The sequence below is a fragment of the Podarcis raffonei genome, chromosome 6 (assembly GCF_027172205.1).
Source record: "Podarcis raffonei isolate rPodRaf1 chromosome 6, rPodRaf1.pri, whole genome shotgun sequence".
NCBI classification, from domain to species: domain Eukaryota; kingdom Metazoa; phylum Chordata; class Lepidosauria; order Squamata; family Lacertidae; genus Podarcis; species Podarcis raffonei.
The window spans coordinates 55692463-55706158 of NC_070607.1; the positions used below are offsets into that span (position 1 = coordinate 55692463).

At 45.5% G+C, this 13696-nt stretch overlaps 1 protein-coding gene across 4 annotated transcripts in view; it reads left to right on the forward strand.

Annotated features, from left to right (window-relative positions):
* Positions 1 to 11969, forward strand: part of SCUBE3 (signal peptide, CUB domain and EGF like domain containing 3) — a 115273-nt gene extending 103304 nt beyond the window's left edge. For all 4 annotated transcript variants that reach the window (XM_053393074.1, XM_053393075.1, XM_053393077.1 and 1 more), the window contains 10 exons: positions 63 to 179; positions 829 to 990; positions 2081 to 2284; positions 2597 to 2758; positions 3884 to 4051; positions 5014 to 5175; positions 5462 to 5659; positions 7353 to 7505; positions 8348 to 8427; positions 9077 to 11969. In XM_053393074.1, coding sequence (XP_053249049.1) covers positions 63 to 179; positions 829 to 990; positions 2081 to 2284; positions 2597 to 2758; positions 3884 to 4051; positions 5014 to 5175; positions 5462 to 5659; positions 7353 to 7505; positions 8348 to 8427; positions 9077 to 9226 — 1556 coding nt within the window. In that variant the 3' untranslated portion in view covers positions 9227 to 11969. The remainder of the gene's footprint in view (positions 1 to 62; positions 180 to 828; positions 991 to 2080; positions 2285 to 2596; positions 2759 to 3883; positions 4052 to 5013; positions 5176 to 5461; positions 5660 to 7352; positions 7506 to 8347; positions 8428 to 9076) is intronic.
* The last annotated feature ends 1727 nt before the right edge of the window (positions 11970 to 13696 follow it).

Consider the following 13696-nt stretch of genomic DNA (forward strand, 5'->3'; position numbering starts at 1 on the left):
TCAGGGCTCCTCCCGAGACTCGCTTGGCTCCCCTGATACTTAGCACCTGCCTTTTCTTTTAGAGACTGTCACTGCTCCAATCAAACAAAAGGCTTCCTTCAAAATCAAGGATGCTAAATGTCACCTGCACCCACGCATGAAAGGCAAGCAGGATGAGGTGGGCAGGAATGCTGCACTAGGTGAGGTACTCCCTCCTTTGTATGTCTTCTCAAAGTCTTCCCTTGGGGCTGTTTTCAGTCCTAAGTCTTGTATGTCACGAAAGCAGCTCTTTGGATTTAGCATGCAGTCCTTGTAAGCATTCTCTTGTGATGCTTTTAAGGACCAGGGAACTGTGCTTTCCACATTTGCCATAGTTGAATTCTGCAACTATTAAAAACCAGCCACACACAGAGGGAGCTTGAGGCTCTGGGGGTCAAGTCTTCCTGCACTCACTCATGGGCATGTGGTTGGGAAGTTGTGGAATAGCTGAGGCTTTTATGCTTTTGTGCCTTTGAATGTGTAAGAGCCCAGAAGCAGAAAAGAGAGGATAGAAGGATGAAAAGAACCCTAAGCGTGGGGGCCCTCCCCTCCACAGAGGATGATGTAGTGCGGAGGAAAAAACTGATAGCAATAACACCACAAATGGCTGTGTGGGATTGTATCATTGGGAAGTCGTGCCTGAGAAAGTGCCTTAGCTAGTGTGGGGAGGTTATGGGAGTAAAACGATGAGCTTCCTGCCACGGGATAAAGGAGAGAAGCCCTGCTTGGTTGTCACAGAGGAAAATGCCTGTTAGGATTTCAGAGAGAGCTTGCTTGGAGGATATTAACACCGCGCCCCATCTTTCCTAGGTGGGGCAGCCCCTTGCTCAGATTGCCAGGTGACATTTGTGAACTTAAAGTGTGATTCATCCAAGAAGGGCAAAGGACGCCGTGCCCGCAACTCCCCCAACAAGGAGGTGACTCGCATCACGTTGGAGTTTGAAGCTGAAATCAAGCCCGAAGAAATTACAGGTAGAGAAGGTGACTGAGAAAGCTTGGCTTTCCCCTCAGGGATAGGGGACAACATCACAGAGTAATATGAGGAAGAGACCTCATGTTCCAGGAACACCCATCTCAGAAGAGAGTACAAGAGAAGGACTGGTTGACCCAACTTTCCTAAATATTGTTAAAAGATTGTTTAGAAAAGGCAATGTCTTGTTTTATTTATGCATACACACACTGTCATAAATATAGTAAAGGTAAAGGGACCCCTGACCATTAGGTCCAGTCGTGGCCGACTCTGGGGTTGTGGCGCTCATCTCGCTTTATTGGCCAAGGGAGCCGGCGTATAGCTTCCGGGTCATGTGGCCAGCATGACTAAGCCACTTCTGGCGAACCAGAGCAGCACACGGAAACGCCGTTTACCTTCCTGCTGGAGCGGTACCTATTTATCTACTTGCACTTTGACGTGCTTTCAAACTGCTAGGTTGGCAGGAGCAGGGACCAAGCAATGGGAGCTCACCCCCTTGCGGGGATTCGAACCTCCAACCTTCTGATCGGCAAGTCCTAGGCTCTGTGGTTTAACCCACAGCGCCACCCACTTCCCTTGTCATAAATATATACATACACAAATTCATTGAAATTAATGGACATGATTACTAGCTTAGGCCCATTCATTTTAGTGGGTATACTTAGTTGGATACAACTTTATAATATGACGAGTTCTTTAGTTCATAACATCTGGGGGTGGGGCGATGAGGTTGAGGAAATTTGAAATATATGAAGCTTCCCTTTTCTGACTCAGACCATTGGTCTGATTTATCCAGCATGGTGCACTCTGTTTGGAAGTGGTTCTGCTGGGCCTCAGACAGAGGTCATTCCCTGTTCCACTACCTGAGATCCTGTTAACTGAGGATGCCTCGGATTTCAGCCGGAATCTTCTGCATGTAAAATATGTGCTGTACTACTGAACTACGGCCATTCCCCTAGCATGAGACTGGAATAGATTATGCTGATTTAACAGCAGCTGGAAATAAAAAGGGACATAAGGTTGTCTTTGGAAATGGGGTTTCTTCTTCCTAGTGCTAGGTTAAACAGCACAGTCTCATTCCCTCATCTCCAGCCAGCTGCAATCTGAACTGTGTGCGGCAGAAGGTTGAGAAAAAACTGAAATCGGCAATCAAAGCACTGAAGAAATCCATAAACCAGGAACGGTTCCTGATCCGCTTTTCGGGGATGGAATATGAAGTGGCACGGAAGCTGAGCATGACTCCCGAGAGGCAGGAGAGCTGTGGGCCGGGACAGGAGAGACTGGGACCTAAGTGTGGTAAGGAAACAACCTGAATTGGTTGGGGGTGAGGAAAGGAAGAGTAAAAGAACCATTTGCATATTAACTGCAAGCCTTTAGTGCTACACTGCTGCTCTGATGCCATTGCTGCCAAATCTAACATCTATGGCAGCCACATGTGCTTACAGACAATAGATACGGTTACTGTGCTCATTCTTTTGAGGGCCTGAGCTGTATTATTGTAACATGGGCAAGGAGAGATCCTGGGGTCTCTGTCCTGCAAGAAAGACAAGGGTTATCTTGGGCATTGTCTTGGCACATGTGTCACTAGCGCTTTTGCCTCTCTCTTAGTTAGCTGCCTGCAAGGAACGTATTACCATGGTCAGATGGAGCAGTGTGTCCCTTGCCCTCCAGGGACGTACCAGGAGAAAGAAGGCCAGCTCTCCTGTGACCTTTGCCCTGGAAGTGATGCTTATGGGCCAGCTGGAGCAACAAATATAAGCGCCTGTGCAGGTACAGGGATGAGCTGCAAGGTACTCTAAACCTATAGCTGAGGTCCAATATCCTAGGACACTTGATAACCTGTCCCAGAGTAGCCAACAGTAGCTCTTGGAACTAGAATGAATTAGTGGCCACAGCAAAGGGAATGGAATTGGTAACAACCACAAAAAAATAGTACTGCAGTGATACCTGCACTTTCCCTTCCACACCAAAGAATGGCAACTAGTTCATAAGCATTGGCCCTAAACACAACATTTACAAGAGGCCTAGGATGGTGGTTTTGTATGTAAGTAACTGGCCTGGTAGCCACTTCCAGCCTTGATTCACTACTGCACCCTTCGCACAACCTAAGGATCTCCAGATGTTTGGGCTACAGTTCCCTTCATCCTTCACCATTGGCTGGGCTAATGGGAACTATAGACAAAATATCTGGAGGAGAAGGCTGACTACAGCAGTATCTCAGTGTTCCCTCAGAAAAGGGCCCCAAAGATAGCTGCCAGATTGTGCACAAGATGCTTTACTTCCCCTCTAGCATTCCTCCTGCCCTGTCACTCTGGAGCCAGTTGCACTTTGAAGTACAGAAAAAGCTACAGAGGCTACAGCTGCTCATATGTTCTAAACTGTTTCCTAATTCCCCAACTAATGACAGGAAAACAGCTGTTGCCATTGATTGCACTCAGAGGTAGGGCAGGACGGGGAGCTCGGAGCTGCACCTATTATTGCCATGCCTGGCGGTTACTCTTAAATGGCAAACTTTATTTAACATATTTTGTTAAATAAAGAATCTGGGTTTGTGAAGCTGCAGCCGTGGAGTAGTTCAGCTTAATGACCCATTTCTTCCAAATCTGTTTACGTATTTATTTGGGGGGAAATTCTTCACATCCAGGACTTGGATAAATGGATCCGATTGTGGCGTTTCTCCTTCATACCATGGGCATTATCACATTCCAGTACAGAGGCAGAAGCGTTGCCCTAGGCAATTTCTGGGATGGCCGACAGCTCTCATGGTGCTCTCCCATGGCTCAGTTATATTAGAGTGCATGTTGCATGCTGCTGGTACATTAGAAGCAATGTGTATAGGGAGGCAATACTTAATCTGGACCAATGAGTATCTCTTTTCTACTGCATGGCCCACAGGTCAGTGCCCCCCCGGCCAGTACTCTGTAGACGGTTTCAAACCCTGCCAACCATGTCCACGTGGCACCTACCAACCGGAAGCAGGCCGAGCTTTGTGCTTCCACTGTGGCGGGGGACTGAACACGAAGCATGATGGAGCTTTCTCCTTCCAGGACTGTGATACCAAAGGTATGCTTAGGGCAACAGCACTGTATAAGACAGGGATGAGGAACCTCAGGCTTGGGGACCAGATGTGGCCCTCCAGACCTCTCTGTTTGGCCCTCGGGTCTCTCCCTATGCCGCATCTCTCACTGCCCTGAATTGCACTCAGTTTGAGTGTTTTTGCCTGGCTGGAACAAGTCCTTGAACTCTGGTAATGTGTCTTCCTTGACTGGATGGAAGACAAAGAGGTGTGTGTAAAGAAACTAGCTTAGAATAAATCATGCTAGTGCTTCAGAATGTTCAGTAACCCACCAGGAAGTCCCTGGGATGAATCTTGCCTTTGGCATGAACTCACCAGGTGGCCTAAAGCAAGCTACCGTTAGCCTCAGCCCTTCCCATCTGCAATATGGGGGATTATAATGCTGACTGACCTTTCAGGATTGTTGTGAACATTACAACTAGATAGCCTATGGGAAGTACTTTGGACACTTAAAAGTGCCGTACAGTATTATATTAATATCAATATGGTAATAAATGGAATCCCTGTATTACAAGGGATTCCATATGTCAGATGGTAAAAAATACATATTTAGGACTAATGTACATTTGGTCAGGAGGCAGAAAGAGAGGTTAGAATCATAGAATCAGAGAGCTGGAAGGGCCACAAGGGTTATCTAGTCCAACCCCCTGCAACGAAGGAATATTTTTGTTCAGTGTGAGGCTTGAAGCCACGACCCTGAGGTTAAGAGTCTCATGCTCTGCTGACTGAGCTATCCATGTTCAGCCAGTGTTACTATGCACCTTAGCGCTCCTGCTCAATTTGCCTTGCATCCTTTCAGTGATATTCATCAAGCCTTCTTGCACGATTAGAGAAAGCAATGTTACCAGCAAATTAACTGCCCCAAATAGCTTTTCATTTCCATGAATGGTTGCTGGTCTTGTATTATTTTGGCAGTCTCTGACACTTTTCTCTTCTCTTCAATGTATAGTTCAATGTTCCCCGGGCCATTATTATAACACCAGCGTCCACCGCTGCATCCGCTGCGCCGTAGGCACTTACCAACCTGACTTTCGCCAGAACTACTGCATCACATGCCCTGGGAATACCACCACAGACTTTGACGGCTCAACCTCTGTGTCACAATGCAAAAGTATGCTTTGTTCTCTGCAGACTGCACGTAACAGAAGTCATTTGCTGAAATTATCTCTGTTTCATTAGCTTCCTATTGGTTTTCCTTATGCATGCAATAGTAAAGTTTATGGACCAATCTGTACCTGTGTTTACACACAACCCTTATATAGCCACACTGGCATAGACTTGTGTCACATCTGGTGCTTATACAGTGCCAAGACCCCGTGTCCCAGGTCTCCCTTGGCAACCAATCAGGTTCTGCTTCTCAGATAACATCCTAGTGATCCCTACGTGTTTTGTTGCAGACCGTCAATGTGGAGGGGAGTTGGGAGAGTACACTGGTTATATTGAGTCTCCCAACTACCCTGGAAACTACCCTGCAAATGTGGAGTGTACTTGGAATATCAACCCACCGCCAAAGCGCAAGATTCTCATTGTGGTGCCTGAAATCTTCCTGCCGTCTGAGGATGAATGTGGGGATGTCCTGGTCATGCGGAAAAACTGTAGGTAACCAAATGCTGTGTAGGGGCCATGCAAAAAGGGTAGTGTGGCAATGGGGACTGGCCTAGGTTTCCTCCCCAATTCCTGGACTATGGAAACCTCAGGAGCCATGGAGACTCTGTCTACCTGCCAGCATGAATAAGTGATCAGACCAAGTGATTTGTGTGCCTGCCCTGGCTGATGGAGAGACAGGATGGCAATTCCATGACTGGGGACCAAGCCAGTGCAAGCAGCTTTGTAGGTCAGCTGAACTGCTTCCTGCAATGCCATCCCCTGCCATCTGCAGTGGTGGTGCTGCAGAGTAGTAATGAGCAGGCGAGAGCTCCTTCCAACAGACTGTCATAGTGTGCAAAGTGCTTGCATTCTGCTGCTGGAGATTCTGTTTGAGACTTCTGGTGGCTTACAATATCCTGTACAGACCTACAGGATATTGGGGCAGCTGCAAATATCTGATGTATCCTGGATTAAAAAGCAGAAAAGGTGATTCTAAAAAGCAGGTGTACAGTATATGCTTTGAGCAGTCCCGGAACCAACATCACAGTAAAGGTGTAGCCTGCACAGCCCTCACTGATCTTACAGCTCAGTTGTCTCTGTCAGCCATGGTGATGGACTTGGGACCATTGTATATTTTCCTCCCTGCATCCATCAATATGGCTCTTTTGGGGATCTCTGGAGCAGTTTCCCCATCTTGGGCATGGGGAACCTACAGTCTTTGAGCCGAATTAGAACCAGCAGGGATCCACATTTGGCCCATGAGGGCTTTTCCTCCAAACTATGCTCACCTGACATCAGATGTGGGGCAGGTAAGGATGTGGCTGTGAAGGAACAGTCATGAATTTGAAGTCTGCTCTTGATTGTTCCTTTGCAAATGGAGCTAGCTGACAGCATAGATCAGTGTTGACAGTGAACCCCACTGGGATCAAGTGCGCTAGGAAGTTCCTGGTACTGGAGCCAAGGGGACTCGCTGTCAGCACTGATCAGTGCTGAAAGGGAGCCTGTTGGAGCACATGCTTTCAGCACCAGCCAGTTAATTGGCACCTAAAGTGCCCCTCCAAAGGGGCTTGCTGCAGTTCCCACTTTGAATCCAAACCATGCCAGCAAAGGGGCAAAGTAGAGAATCCGTTTGAAGGCATGCTGCCAGCATAAGTCAGCTGACTTTGAATTTGTCACCTGGCAGCATACAGAAATCAGATGACTGACAGGTGAGTGGACTGACCCACCTGTCAAAGTAGCCCGTGGAGTATATGGCAGGGGGTAGGTCAGGATCTGCTCCGCTAGCCAGGAGTTTCTCCACCCCTGCCCTAGATGGTGCACCACATTTGGCTCCGCAAGCTCTCTCTTTCCTGATGTCTCTTCTGCTTGCTTTACCACTAAGCAAATGAATCTGCACTTCTTTACTTCTGCCTCACCGCCCCTGAAAAGGAAAGTTGCCTTCAGTAGTTAAGCTGCCAAATGGCATTAGGCTATCCTCAGAGTTAATAACCTTGGAAAGGAAAACACAGTCATTTTTGTCTCACAGATGTTAGGACTTCAGCAAAGGTGTGAGGCAAAGGAAGCAGGAAGAGCTTTGCTTAGATTTCAGTGGTGTTTTCCTTTTTGCTCAGCCTTCCTAGATCTTTTAATGGAGTTTATCTTGGGATGTGAGATCTGGGTGATTCCACACAACACATGGACCTGTTCTGTTCTGCCTTGCAGCATCTCCTTCCTCCATCACCACCTATGAGACATGCCAGACTTATGAGAGACCCATCGCCTTCACTGCAAGGTCCCGGAAGCTGTGGATCAACTTTAAAACCAGTGAAGCCAACAGTGCCAGAGGCTTCCAGATACCATACGTCACCTATGATGGTAAGAGAAAGAAAGGACTGCAGGTGAATGAAGGGCAAATACCTAGAGGATGAAGTGGGGCTGTAACCTCCTGCTTTTAACGCTATACTGTCCCCACTCCTCAGAGACCATGCACTAAGCTTTCCTTGCCAAGAGAAGGCAAGGCACATACAACTCTTGGTTCATAAGCTTCTGCAGGTGTCTGTGCTCAATGCATGGTTTTTAGGAATCAAGGCTAGCAAAATGTCTGGGGCAGTGCTTGGAGGCATAGCCCCTCTGCATCCTCCATGTGCTTGCCCTACATATGGATGAGCATCTGCATAGGACGAGCATTTTGAGGCCAGTGAATGGTTAAGAATGGGGGCATGGTCTGAGGTGCTACTCCCCCCTTCTGCATTCTGATTCGCATGCAAAACCTCTATATGGTTGGATGGCACAGCCTCTCCTCCTCCTAGGCTGTTGCCTTTTCTTCCCTCTCCCATCTTAGTCCATGATGTTGCTCCCTTCATCTCTTTCTCTTTCTGACCTGGATTGCACCCGGCTGAGGGAGGGAAGAATGAGTCGAGTTCCTTGAACAGTCTCCCTGACCTGCGGTCACTTGCAAACTCAGAGCCAGTGTTTGGCTGCCCTCCTTTGTACACCCCAAGCCAGTGAGCCGTTTTAGAATGTGGAATTGGGTCAGAATTTGGGGGGGAATAAAGGAGCTACTCCAAAGAAAGAGACCATTGAAGCAGCTTTGTGCAGCATCAAATTCCTTTTACCATTGTTTGTAGGTACGTGTTTCTTTCAAATAATAGCAGGTGTGTTAATCCCTTGCTTTTTCTTCCTCATTATCCCTCCCACTTCCTTTCTCAACAATGTAGAGGATTATGAACAGCTCGTGGAGGATATTGTACGGGATGGCAGGCTATATGCTTCTGAAAACCATCAGGAAATACTGAAGGTGAGGCTGCCTTTTTTGTTGTTGTTATTGGGGTAATAGAGCATATGCTAATAGAGCATGCATATGATTCCTGCCCAGGCATCAACTCTTGAAAAAGGATCCCAGACAGCAGGACTAGGAACTATTATGTGACTTGTCCTTGGAGAGCTCCTTGCAGAGGGTGGGGAAACATTGAATTGATGATATAAAGGGCCAACTACACATTATGTTACATGTGCACTTTAAAGGTCATAGGTCCCTCAAAAGCCATCTACAGTCGTACCTTGGTTTTTGAACAGCTTAGTTCTCGAATGTTTTGGCTCCTGTACGCTGCAAACCCAGAAGTGACTGTTCCAGTTTGCAAACTATTTTTGGAAGCCGAACGTCTAACAGGGCTCCCGCGGCTTCTGATTGGCTGCAGGAGCTTCCTGCAGCCAATTGGAAGCCGCGCTTTGGTTTCCAAACATTTTGGAAGTTGAACGGACTTCCGGAACGGATTCTGTTTGACTTCCAAGGTACGACTGTATTCCAGTCCCTATAGTGGGAGAGCACTGATTGAGTAGCAGTAGGAGCTCCCTGTCTGCAAGCGGCCCCTGTGGAGTTCTGCAGTGTGTGCTACACACCCTTGCTCCTAAAGTTAACATGTCCATTCTGTTTGTTTTCCCTGCAGGACAAGAAGCTGATCAAAGCTTTCTTTGATGTGCTGGCTCACCCACAAAACTACTTCAAATACACAGAGAAACACAAGGAAATGCTGCCACGATCCTTTATCAAACTCCTCCGGTCCAAAGTTTCCAGCTTTCTCAGGCCTTACAAATAGCCTTGTGACACTTTTCACCAGCCTTCCAGGCTCCTCGACAGCCAAGAAAACTTTTTCTTACACTTAATTCTTATTTTTCAATGACTTTTTCCTACGAATACAAACCCCATTTTCTCACTATGCAGATGACTCTAACCATTGGTCTTCCCTTGGCTTTTTCTCCAAACCAAATTCACTGATGACATTGCCCTTGGAAGAAGCAGCTGGCAACCATCCCCTGAGCTTTCCATACTGGAGTCTCAGCCCATGGAGTTCACATATCCCAGTAAGTGATACACTCTTCACAAGTGGCTTCTACTGGGACCTGTAACTCCAGGGCCGTTTCCGCCTTCTCCCATATATGCAAATTATGTACGGCCCCTTCTGCTGCAAGGCAGCTGCCAAAGAGGCTGTTTGTATATCTCTCTGCACATGATTGTCTGCTTCTAGATAGAAACACCCCTGCTACCATATCATGCTCCACTCCTGGGACACAGAAGAAACTGGGAGACATTGAGCAGCTTCTAAGCAGCGGAACTGGTCCAGCTGAACTCTTTCGTAAAGAATTGGGGGCAAAGGACACCCAGAATGCGGAAGGTTATGCCTTATTTATCAGACTGTTGGGGTGTTTTTTTAAAGAGAAAAATAAACCAAGCACAGTCTTGCAGAGAGGATCAGACAAAATAAAGCGTAAGTTGTGGGGAGGAAGATCACGTAAAAGAAAAAGACGTATCACAGAAGTGTGAAAGTAAATCGCCCATGTTCATGATGGCAAGTTTGGTGACTTAAGAGCATCGTTTTGTGACGGAGTCTTGACTTTTTGCATTCAGAGAAAACATTGGCCTAGCCACAATCTCACATGCAATGATGTCTGGGAAAAGGGGAAGAAAACATGGTAAAAAGTGAGACTTTCCAATGTGATTTCTCCCCCATGGAGACTGGTGCTGAGAGATCAGACTTCTTATAAGCTCTGCCAAAGAGTAACTCAATGACAAAAAAAGCAAGCAGTGTGAAGGGCAGGAGTGAGTGAATGTTTGTGCACTAGGACGTTCTCCTTTCTACCTTTTTCATATTATTAAGTGCAATCATTTTTGAGTTGTCTTTATATTATTTAGAGGGAAGTTTTTTTTTCTCCTAGAAACTACAATATTTATACCTGCCTGAGAAAAGAGAATGTGTGTGTGTGTTTGTCTGCGTGTGCGTGCATGTGTTAAAATGAAACAGAAATGAATACAGACAAGGATTTGGGGAAATGGTGACTAAATGTGACGTAAGTTTTCAGCTCTTGGAATCTTTTCTTTTTCCTCACCACAGTAAATTCCAATGTAAATCCTGAAGATCAAGCTCCTTGATTATCCTGTAACCAATGAAAGGGACACAGGACTTGTGCAGAATATTTCTAGTGACTTGGAAATTACATTTTGGCCACAAGCAGCTCTTGAGAGAAAATTCAATTCAATATCAAGAATGCATATTAGGGATCTCATATTGGAATGCATCCCTGTGTTAAAGTCTTCTAGCATTTCCAAAGTGTCATCTAACCTCCACTCTTTCTGACAAGTTAGCTTTGCACGGGCAGGGAGGTTTTCATATATTTGAACCTGAGGTTCCCCATTTAGATATTGAGGTGGTATAGTTCATTTTTGGAATGTTTCAGTAGGCTCTTATTTCTCAAGAGGCGCTGGGGCTCGTTTCCTGGGAATCTGCATCGTCCACCTGAAGGCTCTTTTCCCTAAACTCAGAGCTGTAGCCATGAATTCTCAGTGAGAAGGGGATGCTCTCTGCCCCTGCTCAGAGGTACTCCCTTTTTCAAAGCCTGAGTTCAGCACTGAACTCAGGTTTTGAGATGAGCTGTAGTGAGCCCTAACTTGAAAACTGAAGTATACCATTGTCAGTTTAATTCTTCCCTATGTAAGGTCACTTGTCAGTCACTGATCCATAATCCAGTGCAAATACTAGTGATGAAATCCCAACTTCTATGGGTGAATTTGTTGCCTTCTCTGAGCCATGACCTGAAACTAACAATTGGAAATGTGTCTTAAAAAGCTGCAAGGCTGCACTTGGATCAGATCATCTCTGCTTCCTGTAGTGGTATTGAAGCTTTTCTGCCTGAGTGTTAATAGTTTGCTTTTCTTCTCTTTTGGATCCAGAATCGGAATTTGCCCCATTAAATTTACTCTAATCATCTCAGCATTGAAGTTGAATTGCCTCTGATGTGAACATTTTTGCAGTACTTCAGCAGGACATATGGCATCATAGTAACACCTAAGAATTCATATCTGGCTCTGATGTCATCATATTCAGCAATTTCTTACGGCATATAAGCATTTGTTTATCTGGGGAGGGGAGGGGGAGATGCTCAAGTCCAATTGCTTACTGTAGGCAAAAGTACAGGGCCAGCTCTGAAGGAAAAACTTGTATTGAATTTGGCTTAGAAATTCTACCTGATTTCCTTCTAGCTAGATCCCTTGTTTTTCCATTCTATCCTTAACGAAATGTAGAAAATCTAAAGGTTTGAAAAGCTGAAAATTCCATCTCAACATAGGAAATATAACACTTTAAAACAACAAAGCTGAAATATTTATAATTGCATTGTGCAGTAATCCACAGTCCAGTATCTCCTATAAAGTAATGATTAAATGATGAAAAAGGTGTAGTCCATAAAGTTATTTGCACTTGATAAAAGAAATTGTATCTGAACTTGTAAAAAGAAAAGTTTGCATTTCATATTGTCTTTTTTTAATTATTAAATGGAATTTCTTGGTGTTGTGTTGATCTTTCAGAAGTGCTTTCCACTGCTCTTATTTGTAAATTCCAAATCCATAGCATTGCTACTGCTTAGAATTTTGTTCTGTTCCTTTCTCTCTCTTTCATTCCCCTCTGGAAACTGACTGATTTTGGCACTACAGTGGTACCTCAGGTTACATATGCTTCAAGTTACATACGCTTCAGGTTACAGACTCCACTAACCCAGAAATAGTACCTCGGGTTAAGAACTTTGCTTCAGGATGAGAACAGAAATTGCGCAGCGGTAGCACAGCTGCAGCGGGAGGCCCCATTAGCTAAAGTGGTGCTTCAGGTTAAGAACAGTTTCAGGTTAAGAACAGACCTCCGGAACGAATTAAGTACTTAACCCAAGGTACCACTGTATAAGGCTGTAAGATACCAAGAGTTCTTTGAGCTTCAAAACCTCAAAAAAATTGAGTATTTTGGTATGGCCCATAATTATGCCAGATGAAGTAAAATAAAGCCTAATTGGTATTTTTGCAACCTTAAAAAGGTAAAGGACTCCTGACAGTTGAGTCCAGTCGTGAACGACTCTGGGGTTGTGGTGCTCATCTCACTTTACTGGCCAAGGGAACCTTAGTTTGCTTTAAAACTTGGGCTAATAGCAAAGAGGACCATACCCAGAATGGATCCTGTTAGGATAGGTGCTTAGAATTACTGTTGCTTGCACATCGTTGTTGCTGTCCTTGCATGTAGTGCTGATCCTGCTAGTATATTTTGATTAGTGGCAGGCAGTCCAGACACAGCTGATCTCTGGCTTTTTGATGGGCAGCATATATACACACCAATCATCCACAAAAGCACTATTACAATCTTTGGAGAAATGAAGCATTTGCCAGTATTTTTAGCAACTAATGGTCCCTATCAAAAGAATACTTTCACTCCTGCGAAGCATAATCCACCAGCAATTATTTCCATTGTGCAGTCCTCTCACAACTCTCCTTCAGGGTAAAACTAGATGTTGTGGAGAAGGGGTTCTTAAACTTTCCATTCCCAATGTTCACCTGAAACAGCTGAAAATTACTGAGGCTCACTTGCCACAAAATGGTGTAGGGGCAGAGCCAGTCAAAAATTGGAGGCAGTGTCTGGCAAGTCAGCTGGAAATTACAGACATCGCTTTCTTCTTCTTTGTCAGGTCAAAGGAGTTACATAGCTAAGATGACCTCAGGAGGCTCTAGCTCAGGCTTCCTCAAATTCAGCCCTCCAGATGTTTTTGAGACTACAATTCCCATCATCCCTGACCACTGGTCCTGCTAGATAGGGATCATGGGGGTTGTAGGCCAAAAACATCTGGAGGGCTGAGTTTGAGGAAGTCTGCGCTAGCTGAAGAAGCCTTTTTCTTTTGTATTTTTCCCTTCCCACCCCCACGTGCCTCTCAAAAGAATTTTTGCCCATCTTAATTTCTTCTCCCATTTTCCAACCTGTGTCTTGCACTGGCACAAGGAGGTCAAGGGAGCTGTAGCCCTATCCCGCAATGTTCCACAGCAGCTGGCATTTAGAGGAATCCCGCCAGTGATCCTGGATGTACCATATAGCCATCATGACTAGTAGCCATCAAGAAAAAAATAAAATAAAAGGTCTGGGGAAACAATGGGGCTGTGTGTGGAAGAGAAATATGGTTTTTCTAATGCTTGACACGTGGTTCATTTAAAGGGCTGGAGAAGAGCTCCACCACTTTAATCAGAGCTGTCTCCAGGATTTGGG